This window comes from Salmo trutta, chromosome 17 (assembly GCF_901001165.1).
Source record: "Salmo trutta chromosome 17, fSalTru1.1, whole genome shotgun sequence".
NCBI classification, from domain to species: Eukaryota; Metazoa; Chordata; class Actinopteri; order Salmoniformes; family Salmonidae; genus Salmo; species Salmo trutta.
In genome coordinates this window covers 50411013-50426313 of record NC_042973.1, presented here as the reverse complement: position 1 = coordinate 50426313, position 15301 = coordinate 50411013, and the positions used below count along the sequence as shown (strand labels likewise).

The window sequence follows — 15301 nt, the reverse complement described above, 5'->3', positions numbered from 1 at the left end:
TATTTTATATAGGCTCTAATAAGAAATTGGGGCATTATTCACAGATACGTCTGTTGTAGATCAAGACGTTTCCACTTTTCAATGCACTCCTTTCTGGAAGAAAGCAATCCACACTACATAGTTTATGCTGCAGAACATAATTTATTGACTTTCTTTAAGTTTTTTGATAATGTGCACAGCACATACACCACGAAGTTGAACAGGACCTGTATAAAACTACAGACATAGTTTTGATACACATGAAATGCATAACAGAGGACATAATATAATGTTGAACTGATTGCAGGAGATCACAGGGGATCGTATGAATGAACACAGTAAGAAACACATCTAGTTTCAGTTTTTTCGTTTACATGTTCATTTTGTGCATCCTCTGTGCCAGCAAGAAAGGACATTCTTCTTGGTTTAGTTTGCATGAATAAACAACTGAAATAGTAACATACTCCCAAAGCTAATATGGGTTCTTACTATTGACAACTGCAAGGGAAGTCAATTCACAAGGATTTACAAAACCACATATCAGGCATTGAGTACAACAATACATATATTTGAAATACAGAAAACATAAGAAAGTGGAATTGTCATAAATTACTGATAATCAAGTACCTTCACTAATGCTGGATTAGAGAAGGGTCCAGTCATTTGTGTGCTGCATGTACTATTTATGAAAGAGTTTTTACCATACATGCATACAACAAAAATATAGTTCAACCCTGGACCAGAGTTACCTTTAACTGGACCAGAGTTACCTTTAACTAACCGTACATCTATAGTGTACGGTTAGTACACTATAGATGTGCCATCTAAACTCAGATTCCCTCTCTCTGAATGGGTTCCTCTCAATTCCTCTAGTTCACCTCGCCGGTGGTATACAGTGTAGGTTAAGTTGCAACTTGTAAAACACAGAAGTGTGGCAACGTCATATGTCACGCTCAGAAATATGACAGAACAACATACTGTAGAAGACACAGAACAAACAACAACATGATCCCTAGAGCTTGCACGTCCATACTGAGGTAGTAAAAAGCTAAATCAATTAGGAATGGAAAAATAACGAGTGGTCTTTCTTACATAGAAATACTGCAATAACACACACAACTCTGACCAAGACCATACAACAAATTCAATGCAGAAACCCGTTTCTGTGTTGTTGAGTTTTTCTAAGTCCCAATTGTCATTGTATTGACCAATAAATGACTAATCATGGGGCCCATAATTAACTTTGAATGGTTTGGACCTTTGCCATCATTGTCTTTCATTTTGATGCTGAGACACAACTCTGACAAACTTGGGTCAGCAATTTCTTTCAAAGTAATACAAGTAAGACGAGAACACTTACTGCACAACCATTGCCGAACAACAATACTTAAAAACAGTGCAAAATCCATTTGACGTTGAAAAAAAAATGTGCTCATCTCAAGACACTTATAGCAGCACACATTCCATAGATTTAAAAACAAAAACAATCGTCATTTGTTCATGTTCCCTTTTTACGTAATTCCACTTTCCCAAAATATAAAAATTCTCAAGAATCATAAATAAACAATTGAAATACCACACTCTAGAAAAACATTTGAAAGTGCATTGTTTCCTCTCTCTTTCCTCTACCCCCTGTTGAAGGCACAGTCTGTCTGGAATCATTCAGATCCTCGGTAAGAAGTGTGTCACTGTCATGGCTGGTGTAACTCGGTTACCTTTTTTGGTTTTGCCAGTCTTACTCAGTCCAACATACATCCCTGGGTGTGCTGCAGATTCATAAGCGTTGTAGTTATTTGCCAAGAGACTTTCCTTGAACTTGCACTCGTCGTTGTAATGACCCTAGAGAAAGGGTGAGAGAGGAGAGGTTAAGGTCTACAATTAAGAAACAATAAAATAATGCAATGTACCCAAATCACACAGATCAATCCCAACACTTGGGATTTTGTGGCCAATTCAACTTTACTTTGAAATACCATATACTGTACATGGACTCTAAGGAAAGGAAAGGTCTACACCTTATATTGAATGCACCTGTGGTGTAGCTTATTATGAAGTTCATAAGCTACAAACATGTAAAGGCATGCCAAGACATTGACAATCATTCTGCTGTGGAGACCTTTCATGCAATAAAGTATGTTGTGACCCAGAAATACGTCCCAGAAAACATAGCATGTATACTTACAGATCCATAGAGCTTCCCTTTGCTGTTCATGGCTAGAAACAGACCACTTCGGACTCCAAAGATTGTCACAATCCCTCTCTCCACAGGTGATATCTCAAGGAGACCTGAAATGAGATCAAGAATATTACTGAAATGTTTATTCTGTACACCATTGGAATGTTGTGTATAATCCATTGTTTATGCCAGTCTTGTGAAATAGATAAAGTAGATAAGGAAGTCTGTAGTAGACACAGGTCTATTTAGATCTATTTTCAAACTGTTACTAAAACACCCTGCAAGGAAATTGGTGCATTTCTCCCTTGGCATTAGATGACAACTAGGCTACATATGAGATAGACTTCCTCTCACTAAAGTTCCCAGTATCAGTTCCTGGCAGTTTGAAGTTCTGAGAAAACTTCAAACTGTTATGTCTACGGGTTTACATAATATTAAAAAAATAATAATATGTTATCTAGTCTCTGTTATTCTCTTGGAGGAATGTATCAAATGTATGTATCAAAATACAAGACTAATGTGTTAGGAAGGAGAAAAAAAGTCCAAAACTGTCCTGACTTTATACTGGACAGTCGGTAGAGAATAACTAACCCAATTGCACCACAATATACTGATAGCCAACAGTTATCGTCAAGTCCAAATCAGCAGATCTGGTACGATCCGTGATTTCTTTTGACTCTTCAGAAACATGTACTAAATAAAGCCTTTCTTGTTGTCGTTGAAACAGAGCCGCAAACAATGTTCAATGTCGAGCATGAATCAAAGCCTTGCAAAGAAGACGAAATCATACTTGGCTAAAACACTCCTTCCTCTGTCCTCATGGCCATCGGACGAAAATACTAACACGTGACGTCGATTGGCTAGTAGCCTAATCTAAACACAATATTATGTTGAAGTTGGCATGGTGCCCATTCACACAACCCAAACTCAGAATATGAAGTTCTAAAGTGGTGGCACATGGCACAAACAGGTTGCAGACGAAGAGAGGGGCATCAAACACGTGTGCACAAAGATGCTGGTTTAAATAAAAGTATGAAACTAAACTTACTGTATCTATTTTCGTTATGTATTCCAGTGATCTTTCCGTCTGGTAAAACTTGAATATGAAACCCAATGCCGACGTTGCAATAGAGACGCCTAAGTCTTTTGATGCCCATAAGATATTCACCATCCCGGGTGATTTCTCTCTTTTCCCATGGATTCCGAGCCAGTGATCGAGAGTAGAGCGTTTCCCAATGCCGCTCAAGTGCGCCGTTCTGCATACCCGCTAACGGGGCAGTGCGCACTGAGCTGCAGACCAGTCCCCACACCAGCAGCGGTACTGGTAGCCAGGACGCGTGGACAGACATCCCTGTGTGGTCAGTGCGGTCTCACGTGTTTGAATTTGTTTTTAGAATTTTCCCCAAACCCCTCTTTCCCCTGTCCGTGGTGCTCACAGGTTGACGGAAAAGTTGTGGAGACTGTGGGACTGACTGAGCCTCCAGTGAACTTATTTTTGAGTCTGCATGAAATATTTTCTGTAGGCTACTTCAATGGCTCCGCTGAATTACTCTATTCCGAGATGCTTTAAGATCGAGTTGTGAATTGTCAGTCGTGTTGCAAGACATAGCCATGTCTCTCTCTTGACGATACTTATATGTGCCCCGAAATGACATCACACACCACCTACTGTAACAAAAGGTTGCTCTCAACTCAATCCACATGCACGCTAGTTACCTCCGACGCAAAGTCACTCAGAAAACCACCTCCCCTTGTGCGCTCTGATCTCGAGTGGCAGGGCGCACCATGCAGAACATCTCAATGAACTCAGTAGTTGCCACTGTAATTTTAGTGTGAGCTGACACATGTAGCCTCTATAAAGTGTTTTGCCCATCCTTTATTTTGTCTATTGTGTCTTTACGCCGCACAAACTTCTCAGACTCCTCAAGCTGTGTCCAGGCGACAGGGAGGATTACGCATGAGATCTTTGTCTAAAACTTCCTCCAGTATCGACTGAGGTAAAATAAATCATGTATTGCAGGATGCAGAAAAGGAAGCTGAAAAGCCAACAGACTGTTACACAGGAGACAGTTCTATAAATGAATCCATAAAAGCAAATCAACCGCTTTCTTAATATGAAGTTCTACTTTTTGACTACCGAAAATAATGGATGGGCTTCTCTTGCACAGAATATAATCATCAGACAAAATATAATATTTTGTAAGTATCTCAAGATTACAATATAAACAAAACGTGTAATATGTTGATGCAAGGCTAAATACTTTTCATCTTAAAACAGTTAGTGGCCTTATCAACCCAAGCCTCCTACTGTCCCATGAAGATGAGGTATCTAAATTAATCGGATAGAGTTCTCTTTTGCCTATCTGATCAACTGAACTCAATGTAATACCCGTAGACTGTACCGAGCACTTATGTACAGTGTAGGCTACAAAGCCATTACGCATAGGATGTTGAAAATGTCCGTTATTAGACTGAACTTCTGGCCCATGGTGAGTTAAGTACCAATGCGTAAAACCCCCATATCAAAGGTTCGCTCGAGATTTGAACCCCATGTGTGACCATCCACACCATAGAAAGCCTATTGCCACTTAGCCAGTGTAATACACAACCACCAACCGAGATGACATAGAGGTATCAAGTGACACGCAAGGAGCAACGACTTTTGCACCTGCTCACAAGTTTATTATATTCTTTCGAACTGGGGAATTACTGGTGGAAACAATGCGGCTAATTGTTGTTAAATTATACCTAAAACGAACCATTTCGGAATTTGTGTGGCAAATAATCTCAAATTATAGACGTCTTCATTCATTTGATGTCTCAAATTATGATATTTCTTATTCAATGGATTCAAAACAATCGTTATTATTTGAGGCTGAAAGTTGAATACTTATATATATACTTAAAAAAAATTAAATCTAACCTCTACACTCTCAAGTAGACTAAAATTAATACATTATCATAAATATTCTATAGCGTTTGTTGACAGTAGCCTACCCCTCTTTTGTATCAATGAAGAGCCAATATCGCAATAATAATTTAAACTAGGCTATTGAATTCCTGATTGTATCGTCAGTGTTTTCTCATTTAGGGCAGACTACGTTTTCTCAGCCGCTCTCCAAGGTGCTGCATTTCAGTCACGTGGTTTTGCGTTTTCATCACCTCACTGTGCTGGCCAAGGTGCTGCATCAGTGACGTCCTTGTTACATTAAAGTGAGAATACTTTACTGAGATGAACAGATTAACGGGCCCTACAACTTTCTTACAGTATCATTACAACAATAAAAACAAATGACCTTTATGTTTTTGGTGTCATTTGGGAACAATCGTTTTAGATAAAAGTAATGTTGCTCTCATGGAATGTAATTTCTTGGGTACAGAACCTCTGAAGAGAGAGAAGATGTTTGACTTGCTGCCTCTAGAGTGCAGTGTCTACAAAGGAACAGAACAGAACCAATCCTATGCTTAACTCCGAAATCACACAGACCATATGCCAATGGAACCCAATGATAACTGACACAGCATGCTAGCAGTAGCCCTGTGTTCAGAAAAATCTCAACACTGCATATCCCAACACTTACAGTCTGGTAGTCTTTATTATTCAATTGTTTTATAGATATATTTACTATTTATTTTAAGAGAATTCTTCAAAAATGTAGGCTTAAATACATCAGGAGTCTACAGTACCATGAGTAATGAAACTTGAGTTTCATAGACAAAAAAAATAAAAACATTAAAAATACATAGAAAACGTGTTTATGATATAACAAGTAATGGAGGCAAATAAATAAATTAACAACACAATGGCAATCTATATACAGTGCATTTGGAAAGTATTCAGACCCCTTGACTTTTCCCACATTTTGTTAGGTTACAGCCTTATTCAAATCTACACACAATAATGGCAACAAAAACAGGTTTTTATCAATTTTAGCAAAAACATTTATAAATACTGAAATATCATGTTTACATTGGAAGCGATTACAGCCTCAAGTCTTCTTGGGTATGATGCTACAAATTTGGTACATTCTCCCTTTCTTCTCTGCAGAACCTCTCAAGCTCTGTCAGGTTGGATGGGGAGCGTCACTGCACAGCTATTTTCAGGTCTCTCCAGAGATGTTCAGGTTCAAATCCAAGCTCTGGCTGGGCCACATTCAGAGACTTGTCCCAAAGCCACTCCTGCGTTGTCTTGGCTGTGTGCTTAGACACCTGTTGGAAGGTGAACCTTCACCCCAATCTGAGGTCCTGAGCGCTCTGGAGCAGGTTTTCATCAAGGATCTCCGTACTTTGCCCTTGGCATTTCATCAGACCGGAGAATCTTGTTTCTCATGGTCTGAGTCCTTTAGGTGCCTTTTGGTAAACTCCAAGCGAGCTGTCATGTGCCTTTTACTAATGAGTGGCTTCTGTCTGGCCACTCTACCATAAAGGCCTGATTGATGGAGTGCTGCAGCGATGGTTGTCCTACTGGAAGTTATTCCCATCTCCACAGAGGAACTCAGGTTCTGGACCATCGGGTTCTTGGTCACCTCCCTGACCAAGGCCCTTCTCCCCCGATTGCTCAGTTAGGTTGGGCGGCCAGCTCTAGGAAGAGTCTTGATGGTTCCAAACTTCTTCTATTTAAGAATGATGGAGGCCACTATGTTCTTGGGGACCTTCAATGCTGCAGACATTCTTTGGTACCCTTCCCCAGATCTGTGCTTCAACACAGTCCTGTCTCGGAGCTCTACGGACAAATCCTTTGACCTCATGGCTTGGTTTTTGCTCTGACATGCACTGTCAACTGTGGGACCTTATATAGACAGGTGTGTGCCTTTCCAAATCATGTTCATTCAATTGAATTTACTACAGGTGGACTCCAATCAAGTTGTAGAATCATCTACAGTGAGGGAAAAAAGTATTTGATCCCCTGCTGATTTTGTTCGTTTGCCCACTGACAAAGAAATGATCAGTCTATAATTTTAATGGTAGGTTAATTTGAACAGTGAGAGACAGAATAACAACAACAAAAATCCAGAAAAACACATGTCAAAAATGTTATAAATTGATTTGCATTTTAATGAGGGAAATAAGTATTGGACCACCTCTCAATCAGAAAGATTTCTGGCTCCCAGGCGTCTTTTATACAGGTAATGAACTGAGATTAGGAGCACACTCTTAAAGGGAGTGCTCCTATCTCAGCTTGTTACCTTTATAAAAGACACCTGTCCACAAAAGCAATCAATCAGATTCCAAACTCTCCACCATGGCCAAGACCAAAGAGCTCTCCAAGGATGTCAGGGACAAGATTGTAGACCTACACAAGGCTGGAATGGGCTACAAGACCATCGCCAAGCAGCTTGGTGAGAAGGTGACAACAGTTGGTGCGATTATTCGCAAATGGAAGAAACACAAAGGAACTGTCAATCTCCCTCGGCCTGGGGCTCCATGCAAGATCTCACCTCGTGGAGTTGCAATGATCATGAGAACGGTGAGGAATCAGCCCAGAACTACACGGGAGGATCTTGTCAATGATCTTAAGGCAGCTGGGACCATAGTCACCAAGAAAACAATTGGTAACACACTACGCCGTGAAGGACTGAAATCCTGCAGCGCCCGCATGGTCCCCCTGCTCAAGAAAGCACATATACATGCCCGTCTGAAGTTTGCCAATGAACATCTGAATGATTCAGAGGACAACTGGGTGAAAGTGTTGTGGTCAGATGAGACCAAAATGGAGCTCTTTGGCATCAACTCAACTTGCCGTGTTTGGAGGAGGAGGAATGCTGCCTATGACCCCAAGAGCACCATCCCCACCGTCAAACATGGAGGTGGAAACATTATGCTTTGGGGGTGTTTTTCTGCTAAGGGGACAGGACAACTTCAGCGCATCAAAGGGACGATGGACGGAGCCATGTACCGTTAAATCTTGGGTGAGAACCTCCTTCCCTCAGCCAGGGCATTGAAAATGGGTCGTGGATGAGTATTCCAGCATGACAATGACCCAAAACACACGGCCAAGGCAACAAAGGAGTGGCTCAAGAAGAAGCACATTAAGGTCCTGGAGTGGCCTAGCCAGTCTCCAGACCTTAATCCCATAGAAAATCTGTGGAGGAAGCTGAAGGTTCGAGTTGCCAAACGTCAGCCTCGAAACCTTAATGACTTGGAGAAGATCTGCAAAGAGGAGTGGGACAAAATCCCTCCTGATTTGTGTGCAAACCTGGTGGCCAACTACAAGAAACATCTGACCTCTGTGATTGCCAACAAGGGTTTTGCCACCAAGTACTAAGTCATGTTTTGCAGAGGGGTCAAATACTTATTTCCCTCATTAAAATGCAAATCAATTTATAACATTTTCGACATGCGTTTTTCTGGATTTTTGTTGTTATTCTGTCTCTCACTGTTCAAATAAACCTACCATTACAATTATAGACTGATAATTTCTTTGTCAGTGGGCAAATGTACAAAATCAGCAGGGGATCAAATACTTTTTTCCCTCACTGTAAAGGATGATCAATGGAAACAGGATGCACCTGAGCTCAATTTGAAGTCTCATAGCAAAGGGTCTGAATAGTTATTTAAATAAAATAAGCTATTTCTGTCTTTTAAATTAGCAACAAATTATAAAAAATGGTTTTTGCTTTGTCATTGGGGGTGTTGTGTGTAGATTGATGATAGAAAAAAAATATTTCATACATTTTAGAATAAGGCTGTAACTTTACAAAACTTTCCAAATGCACTGTATATATACATATACATCATTTAGCAGATGATTTAATCCAAAGTGACTTACAGTCATGCTTGCATTCATATAGGTGGTCCCAGCTGGGATCGAACCCACAATCCTGGCGTTGAATGCATGAAACGCTACTAAATGAGCTACAGATGACAATTATTAGAACAAAGTGCTTTTTGTACAAAATATTATTGGGTAATCCACATGCATCTTTCCAGACATCTTTGTATGGAATGGTCCTCAAGAATAATTACACAGGACATTAATTGCATGTATTTCCGATAATGTGAGTTAACAATAACAGTACAAAGATACATTCAAGACATTGACCACTTTATTCATAAGACAGTATAAAGCATGCATTCTCTATATAAGGTTGTACATTATTCCAACAGTATCATTATGCCAGTTTAAAGGAGGGAAAGGCGTGCTGGTATCTCTCAGTCACCAGGTAGGTAGTCAGGCTGTGGGCAGTGTGGAATGACATGAGTCAGACTAGTCATCAAACTGCCTGGATATGGAAACATGTCTCTGTCTCCTTGGCCCTGTCTTTCCTATAAGTCTGAGGGCAGTCTGTCTGTACCCTAGACTACTGTTGAACAACAGGTGAACCATGTCATGGTCCTTGTGGCCAAGGACCCTGGGAAGGAAGAGGGAGGCCTTCTCTGTCCTGCGAGTCTTCAGGCCACGCTTTGGCCGGCCCTTTCCATTGATTGACACGTACCACAGCCTCTCAGCGCTCGCCCTTCGCCTGTTGCTGCTTCCTGTTGAGGTGGAGGGAGTGGTTGTCTGGTAGTTGCGGGAGGCGTAAGTGTTGTAGCCTAACTCATGGATCCGCTCCATGAACTCACACTCCTGGTTGAAGGCAGCCTGAGAAAAGAGACATTTAGATGAAACCAAATGCATTACAACGAAAGCTTTATGACTATGTTATTTTAAAATGAGACTGAATGGTAGTCAATTATCCAATTATTGAAGAGAGAGAGAGAGAGAGAGGGAGAGAGAGAGAGAGAGAGAGAGAGAGAGAGAGGCAGACGGACAGAGAAAGATCTCAGCGATCATGCCACATTTACCGATGCATATAGTCCTCCTTTTTCGTTCATGGCCAGATATCTGTCAGAGAACAGTCCTTTAATCACCACCACTCCCACATCCACTGCTGCGATCTCCAATATGCCTGGATGGAAAAATGTATTCATTCTCATTTCCCGCGACACCAAAACGTCATGGCAATGTAATAACAATGCTATTATAATGTAGAGACACTTTTGAAGTTGCCTTCTGATCACTCCAATTTACCAATGCATTCGTGACGGGCAGAAAAATGAACTGCCTAATAACGTGCGTAATTGGTAAGAAGTGTTCTCGTTTTCATGATCTATCTAGGACTACTTTAAAAGTGTTTATGGTATAGGCTATTCTTGTTCGCTATAGCCTATATAGTGGCTGAACATAAACTTCATATGCATAGCATATAACAAGGCATAAATATACGAGAGTAAGTTATATTGTACTCACTGAAAGGGTTATTCTCCTCCAGGGTCCCGTCTATTCTCCCATTGGGATGTATTTGTAAGTGATACTTTGTGGCACAGTACAACTTTCTGTGTCTCGGTGCTCCCCCAAGGTGCTCGTACACTCCTCCACGCCCCGCAGCATCCCTGCGCTGCCTCGAGTTAAAGCTCTGATGCTGTGGAGTCGATGTCCTAATCGCCATAGAAGAACGGGGCTTTTGGTGACTGGGATGCATCAAATTCAACAATAACAAAAGCAGTATTATAACCATTATAGCATGGCCGAAAATAGGATTTTAGTCCTTTTCCATGAGTGCCAAAATCGGAATCAATAGTTTCCATCGAAGTCTTATTAGGTCCATTGATTAATCCACCCCGAAAAAATGGATACTCTTCAAACATCTACTTTTTACAAACGGTAGTTAGAATTGATTGAAACAGCCTCTCATGACAAATATAGCGCTCACGAGAGAACGTCCAAGTTGCGCGCAAAAATAAAAGAATCATCATTCAAGGCAAGGCACCGTTTTGTGTGAGCTATGTGTGCAGTATGTTAGGCTATGGATGGATAAAATTACATGACATTACACACAGAGGCTCATTGCTGAAAGCCGCATCACAAAGGGCGAGCCAGCCATCTAAGGGCAGGGCTCTCCTCTCAGCTTTACGTTTGATGGATCCAAAACGCCAATTAGACATTCCCAAATTAGACACTGGGTTTCGACATAAATATTCCCCCTGGTCAATTCCATTCTTGGCCACTTGGTGAGAATAAGCTAAAACGAAGACATCGGCTGCGAAGATGGCAGAAATTGTTTCCATTTCTAAACAGCTAGACATTAAAACGTTATTTAGAGGGCAGACATAATAATAAAACATATATACATATTGTTACATCAAGTATTCATACAAAGAATGCATAGGCTAGACCCCTAACAAGATATTGGTACATTTTATGACTGATGTCTGTCTGCTTGTTTATCAGTGTCAAAATACATCTGACTGAATAACAAATATATATTTTGAATAGTTGGATGTATGGAGTAGAGTTATAGGTTATGCCATACAGTAAGGGTGCGTGGGTAAAACTGGGGAAGCCAGCGGTGTTTGCCGTTAAATCATATACCGTGCGACCATGATATATAGGCCTAAAGGCAGAGACAATAATAAGACCTTTGTTTTATCACAAAAACCGAATAGCAACCTCTCTCCGGTGAAGTCCACGATGCATATTGCATGTACCAGACAGTTGTTTCCGACATTTTCGGGCCACCAAACGACCATTGATTTAGAACCACAGAGAGTTACCGCAAGTTGCAAAGAAAACAGCAGCTGCCTCAACTATTCCAGCAACTTCAACATTTCGGCATCACCAAATCACCTCTGCTTAGTCTAATACAGTGAAACTAAAAGATACCAAAAACAATTTAGTCCAATCAACATAAGCTAAATATGATGCGGCTGTCCATGGTTCTGATTTCTCCTTGCGTGTGTGTGCATCCGTGCGCGCGCGTTCCTGCAAGTAGAAAAACATGTTGACTCACCCTACTTGTGGAGAACCGCCATCCTCCTTGCTTTCATGTTGAGGAAACATCTATCACTATGCCATACAGTACATACAGTACACGCCTATATTTTTGTGTCCTAGGCTACCTTTCTAAAATGTTTGCTCACTAGAAACCCTAGTTAACATTAGTCTGCTACTGTACATATTGAACTTCCATCCTCTCAGGCCAGGGGCACGACAATGTATGAATTAATGGTTGGATCAGAATTGCAATTATAATCATTGGCCAGTATGGAGAATTAAGTAAAACCACAAGTCCAAATCCCTATTTCTGTCCATGGCTAATTTCGGAAAGGGACAATTTTAACTAGCTAGCCACCGGAGGACACCAACAACAACAATGAGATGCAACATTTCAAGTTGTTTCTGTTAATGATGTATGCTCTCAAAGCGATTTGATAGGAGTAACGCCAAACGCTGGCTTCCCATGACACTTTTATTTCCCCCTCCAGGAACATTCACAGTTGAGCTCGCTCAGTTTAACTCAACGATGATTGGCAAATTATTTATACTTTTTTTGTCAAGGGTGGCAAAATGCTCGCCGGCTTCCCTTGCATTCAACGCTACAGGCGGCAACAATGTCATACTTTTTTGGACCAGACAGTATCAGATAGATGGCCTACATGTAGAGAGACAGAGGGGCGCTGTTTCTCTCGCTCGGATGCTTTCTCCTGTGAGATACATTCACCCTCTTGCGAATTTAAGGAAAATTACGAAACACAGAGAGCTGAAAGATAAATTATTTTATGTTGTTATTGTTTGTTTTCTTGTAATCTATTTTTTGGAAGCCTGGCTTCCCTTGGCGTGCATGAATATACGCTACTGATGCGATATAGACTGCAAGTGTAAAGGACGTCACGTGGCTTTCTTGGCGAGTACCGCTTCCTCCTGATTTGGCTCATACTGAGGCTTGAACACAGGATCTCTGCCTCTCAAACACATCTGATCACCCTCCTGAAGAGTCTTACCCAGTCGCTCCGCGAAAAAGCATGCAAGTGTAGACAGTTCAGGGTTGAGTTTCACAGATCCCCATCTGCTACACACTAAGATTACTAAGGCAACACATGATCAGCCACAGAGCAACGGCCCTGAAGCAAGTTCAGTGCTTTGCTTAAGGGCACAATGGTAGTTGGTGGCACCTGATATGCTGATGCAGTCAGATTTATACTGATGGCAGATTCAGTTAGCAGCTCACTCCCACCAAATATGTCCAGTCAGCAGTGGGACTCAAACCGGCAACCCTCTGCTTACTGGCCCGTTTCTCTAACCTCAAGGCTCATTGTTACTGTCCATTCACCTCACTTGGACGTTACACAGAAGATTGGGACTCCATGTTCTCTCCATTCTTTCTCACACTATCCTAGTTCACCGTAAAATATTGAAGTTTGCTGAAGCCAAGATTTGAACCCGCAAATTACTCCTGCTAAAATTGCTTCCATCTCGACAGCGTTGTGGTTACAATCTTGATAATTAGCACCCCATCGTTTAGCTACATATATATCATGCCCTAGGCATTATGTGAGAGTGGGGCGCTTGCTCATAAAGCCATAGATCCATGGCATATTGCACAGAGTGTACTCACTGGATGGTGTCGATAATTTGCCCGGCCCTTTATAAAATGCCTGTTGGCCACACAGTTTACCAGGGAAATCTGTTGTGTAGTTTGTTCCACTGTTTAGCTCATAGGCCTTAAAAACTGACTATCGTCTCATGTTTTTGCTGGTGACTGTGTCTGTCTGATGTGGTGGGACTGAGAGTATAGTTAGATGAGGCACTTTGAAGTATTTTTGATCTGAGGGCCCGGTTAGGGTTGTAGAGGATCAGGGTTGTTGGGCTTTAGGGTTGGAAGGTTGTGAGGCTGTAGGGTTGGAAGGCTATAGAGTTGGAAGCCCTTCTGTCTATTGAGCCAGGACTGTATAGGGGTTGTCTGTCTCTGAAAGAGAGTAATGTCATTTCTTTGTCGTTTTCTGTGTTTTTCATCCGGTCAGTCTGGATGACGGACAAAACAATATTTTTCTCCTTTACTGAAGTCTGTCATTGGAGATTATTCTTGAGCGAGAAGTCAAAGTGTTTACGTCGAGTTGAATTGTTTTAATGAGTTCCAGATTGCAAGAGATAAACACTTGTTGATAGAGATCGCCGACCTCACAGATTAGCTAGCTGAAAATACTTACCACCCTCAGGGCACAGCGACGATTATCACTAGGAGTAGGAAATCACCTGAGATAAATGGTTCTGAACTGGTCTATGTATGGATATCAACTGCAGGCAGGCTGTGGAAACACAACACCTCCAGGGTTAAAGGGTTAAATGTTGTTAGCTTGTTATAGAGCTTTGGCCCTTGGCCCCGGATCTAATGATTAGTATACATCTTGCGTAGTCATCAACTTTGTCCAAAATAGAGATGATCCGAATATCAAAAAAAAAAAAAAAAATTATTCCCTATATTGTCTCAGAGAATTACACCCCTATTAAAGAAAATAATAGGCTTATGACTCAATAATAAACCCATGCAATGCACATACAGGCAGATCACCGACCTTGCAGGTTATCTAGCTGAAAATACTCACCACCCTCAGGGCACAGTGACAATTATCTTAAGGAGCAGGAAACTATACAAGTATAGCCCAGTACATCACTGGAGCCAAGCTTCCTGCCATCCAGGACCTATATACTAGGCGGTGTCAGAGGAAAGCCCCAAAAATTGTCAAAGACTCCAGTCACCCAAGTCATAGACTGTTCTCTCTGCTATTGCACGGCAAGCGGTACCGGAGCGCCAAGTCTAGGTCCAAAAGGCTCATTAACAGATTATATCCCCCAAGCCATGAGACTGCTGAAAAATTAACCAAATGACCACCCAGACTATTTACAATTACCCCCTTGTCCCGCTTTTGTTTTTACACTGCTGCTACTTGCTGTTTATTATCTATGCATAGACACTTTACCCCTACCTACATGTACAACTTACCTCGATTAACCTGCAGCCCCGCACATTGACTCGGTACCGGTACCCCCTGTATATAGCCTCGTTATTGTTATTTTATTGAGCTACTTTTATATTATTTTTTACTTTAGTTTATTTCGTAAATATTTTCTCAACTCTATTTCTTGAACTGCGTTGTTGGTTAAGGGCTTGTAAGTAAGCATTTCACACGGTAAGATCTACACCCGTTGTATTCGCGTGTGACAAACACAATTTGATTTGATTTGATTTGAGATAAATGGCTCTGAAATGGTCTATGAGTTATTTGTTGCCTGAGAAGTTTAGCTTTGTTCATCTTCAGTTCTATTGATTATGACAAAATATTCATAGATATTTGGCCTTATTTGTATATCTTACATAAAATGCTTCC

The 15301-nt window shown here is 41.1% G+C and overlaps 2 protein-coding genes across 5 annotated transcripts; both read right to left on the bottom strand.

Moving 5' to 3' along the window:
• Window positions 1-996: 996 nt before the first annotated feature.
• LOC115152357 (fibroblast growth factor 4B-like) lies at window positions 997-3819 on the bottom strand. Its single transcript, XM_029697143.1, has 3 exons — window positions 3204-3819; window positions 2162-2265; window positions 997-1818 (listed from the first exon to the last, which is right to left on the bottom strand). The coding sequence occupies exons 1-3, from the start codon at window positions 3502-3504 to the stop codon at window positions 1642-1644; spliced, it is 582 nt and encodes a 193-aa protein (XP_029553003.1). The 5' UTR covers window positions 3505-3819; the 3' UTR covers window positions 997-1641.
• A 5360-nt stretch (window positions 3820-9179) lies between these two features.
• LOC115152356 (fibroblast growth factor 3-like) lies at window positions 9180-12054 on the bottom strand. 4 transcript variants are annotated; one of them, XM_029697141.1, is made up of 4 exons: window positions 11926-12054; window positions 10386-10573; window positions 9941-10044; window positions 9180-9737 (listed from the first exon to the last, which is right to left on the bottom strand). In XM_029697141.1, exons 1-4 carry the CDS (start codon window positions 11973-11975, stop codon window positions 9363-9365), a joined length of 717 nt encoding a protein of 238 aa, XP_029553001.1. In that variant the 5' UTR covers window positions 11976-12054; the 3' UTR covers window positions 9180-9362. The 4 variants fall into 4 exon arrangements, with proteins under 4 accessions (XP_029553001.1, XP_029553000.1, XP_029553002.1 ...); XM_029697140.1 differs by lacking the exon at window positions 11926-12054 and adding an exon at window positions 11586-11715; XM_029697142.1 differs by lacking the exon at window positions 11926-12054 and adding an exon at window positions 11624-11712.
• Between the last annotated feature and the right edge of the window lie 3247 nt (window positions 12055-15301).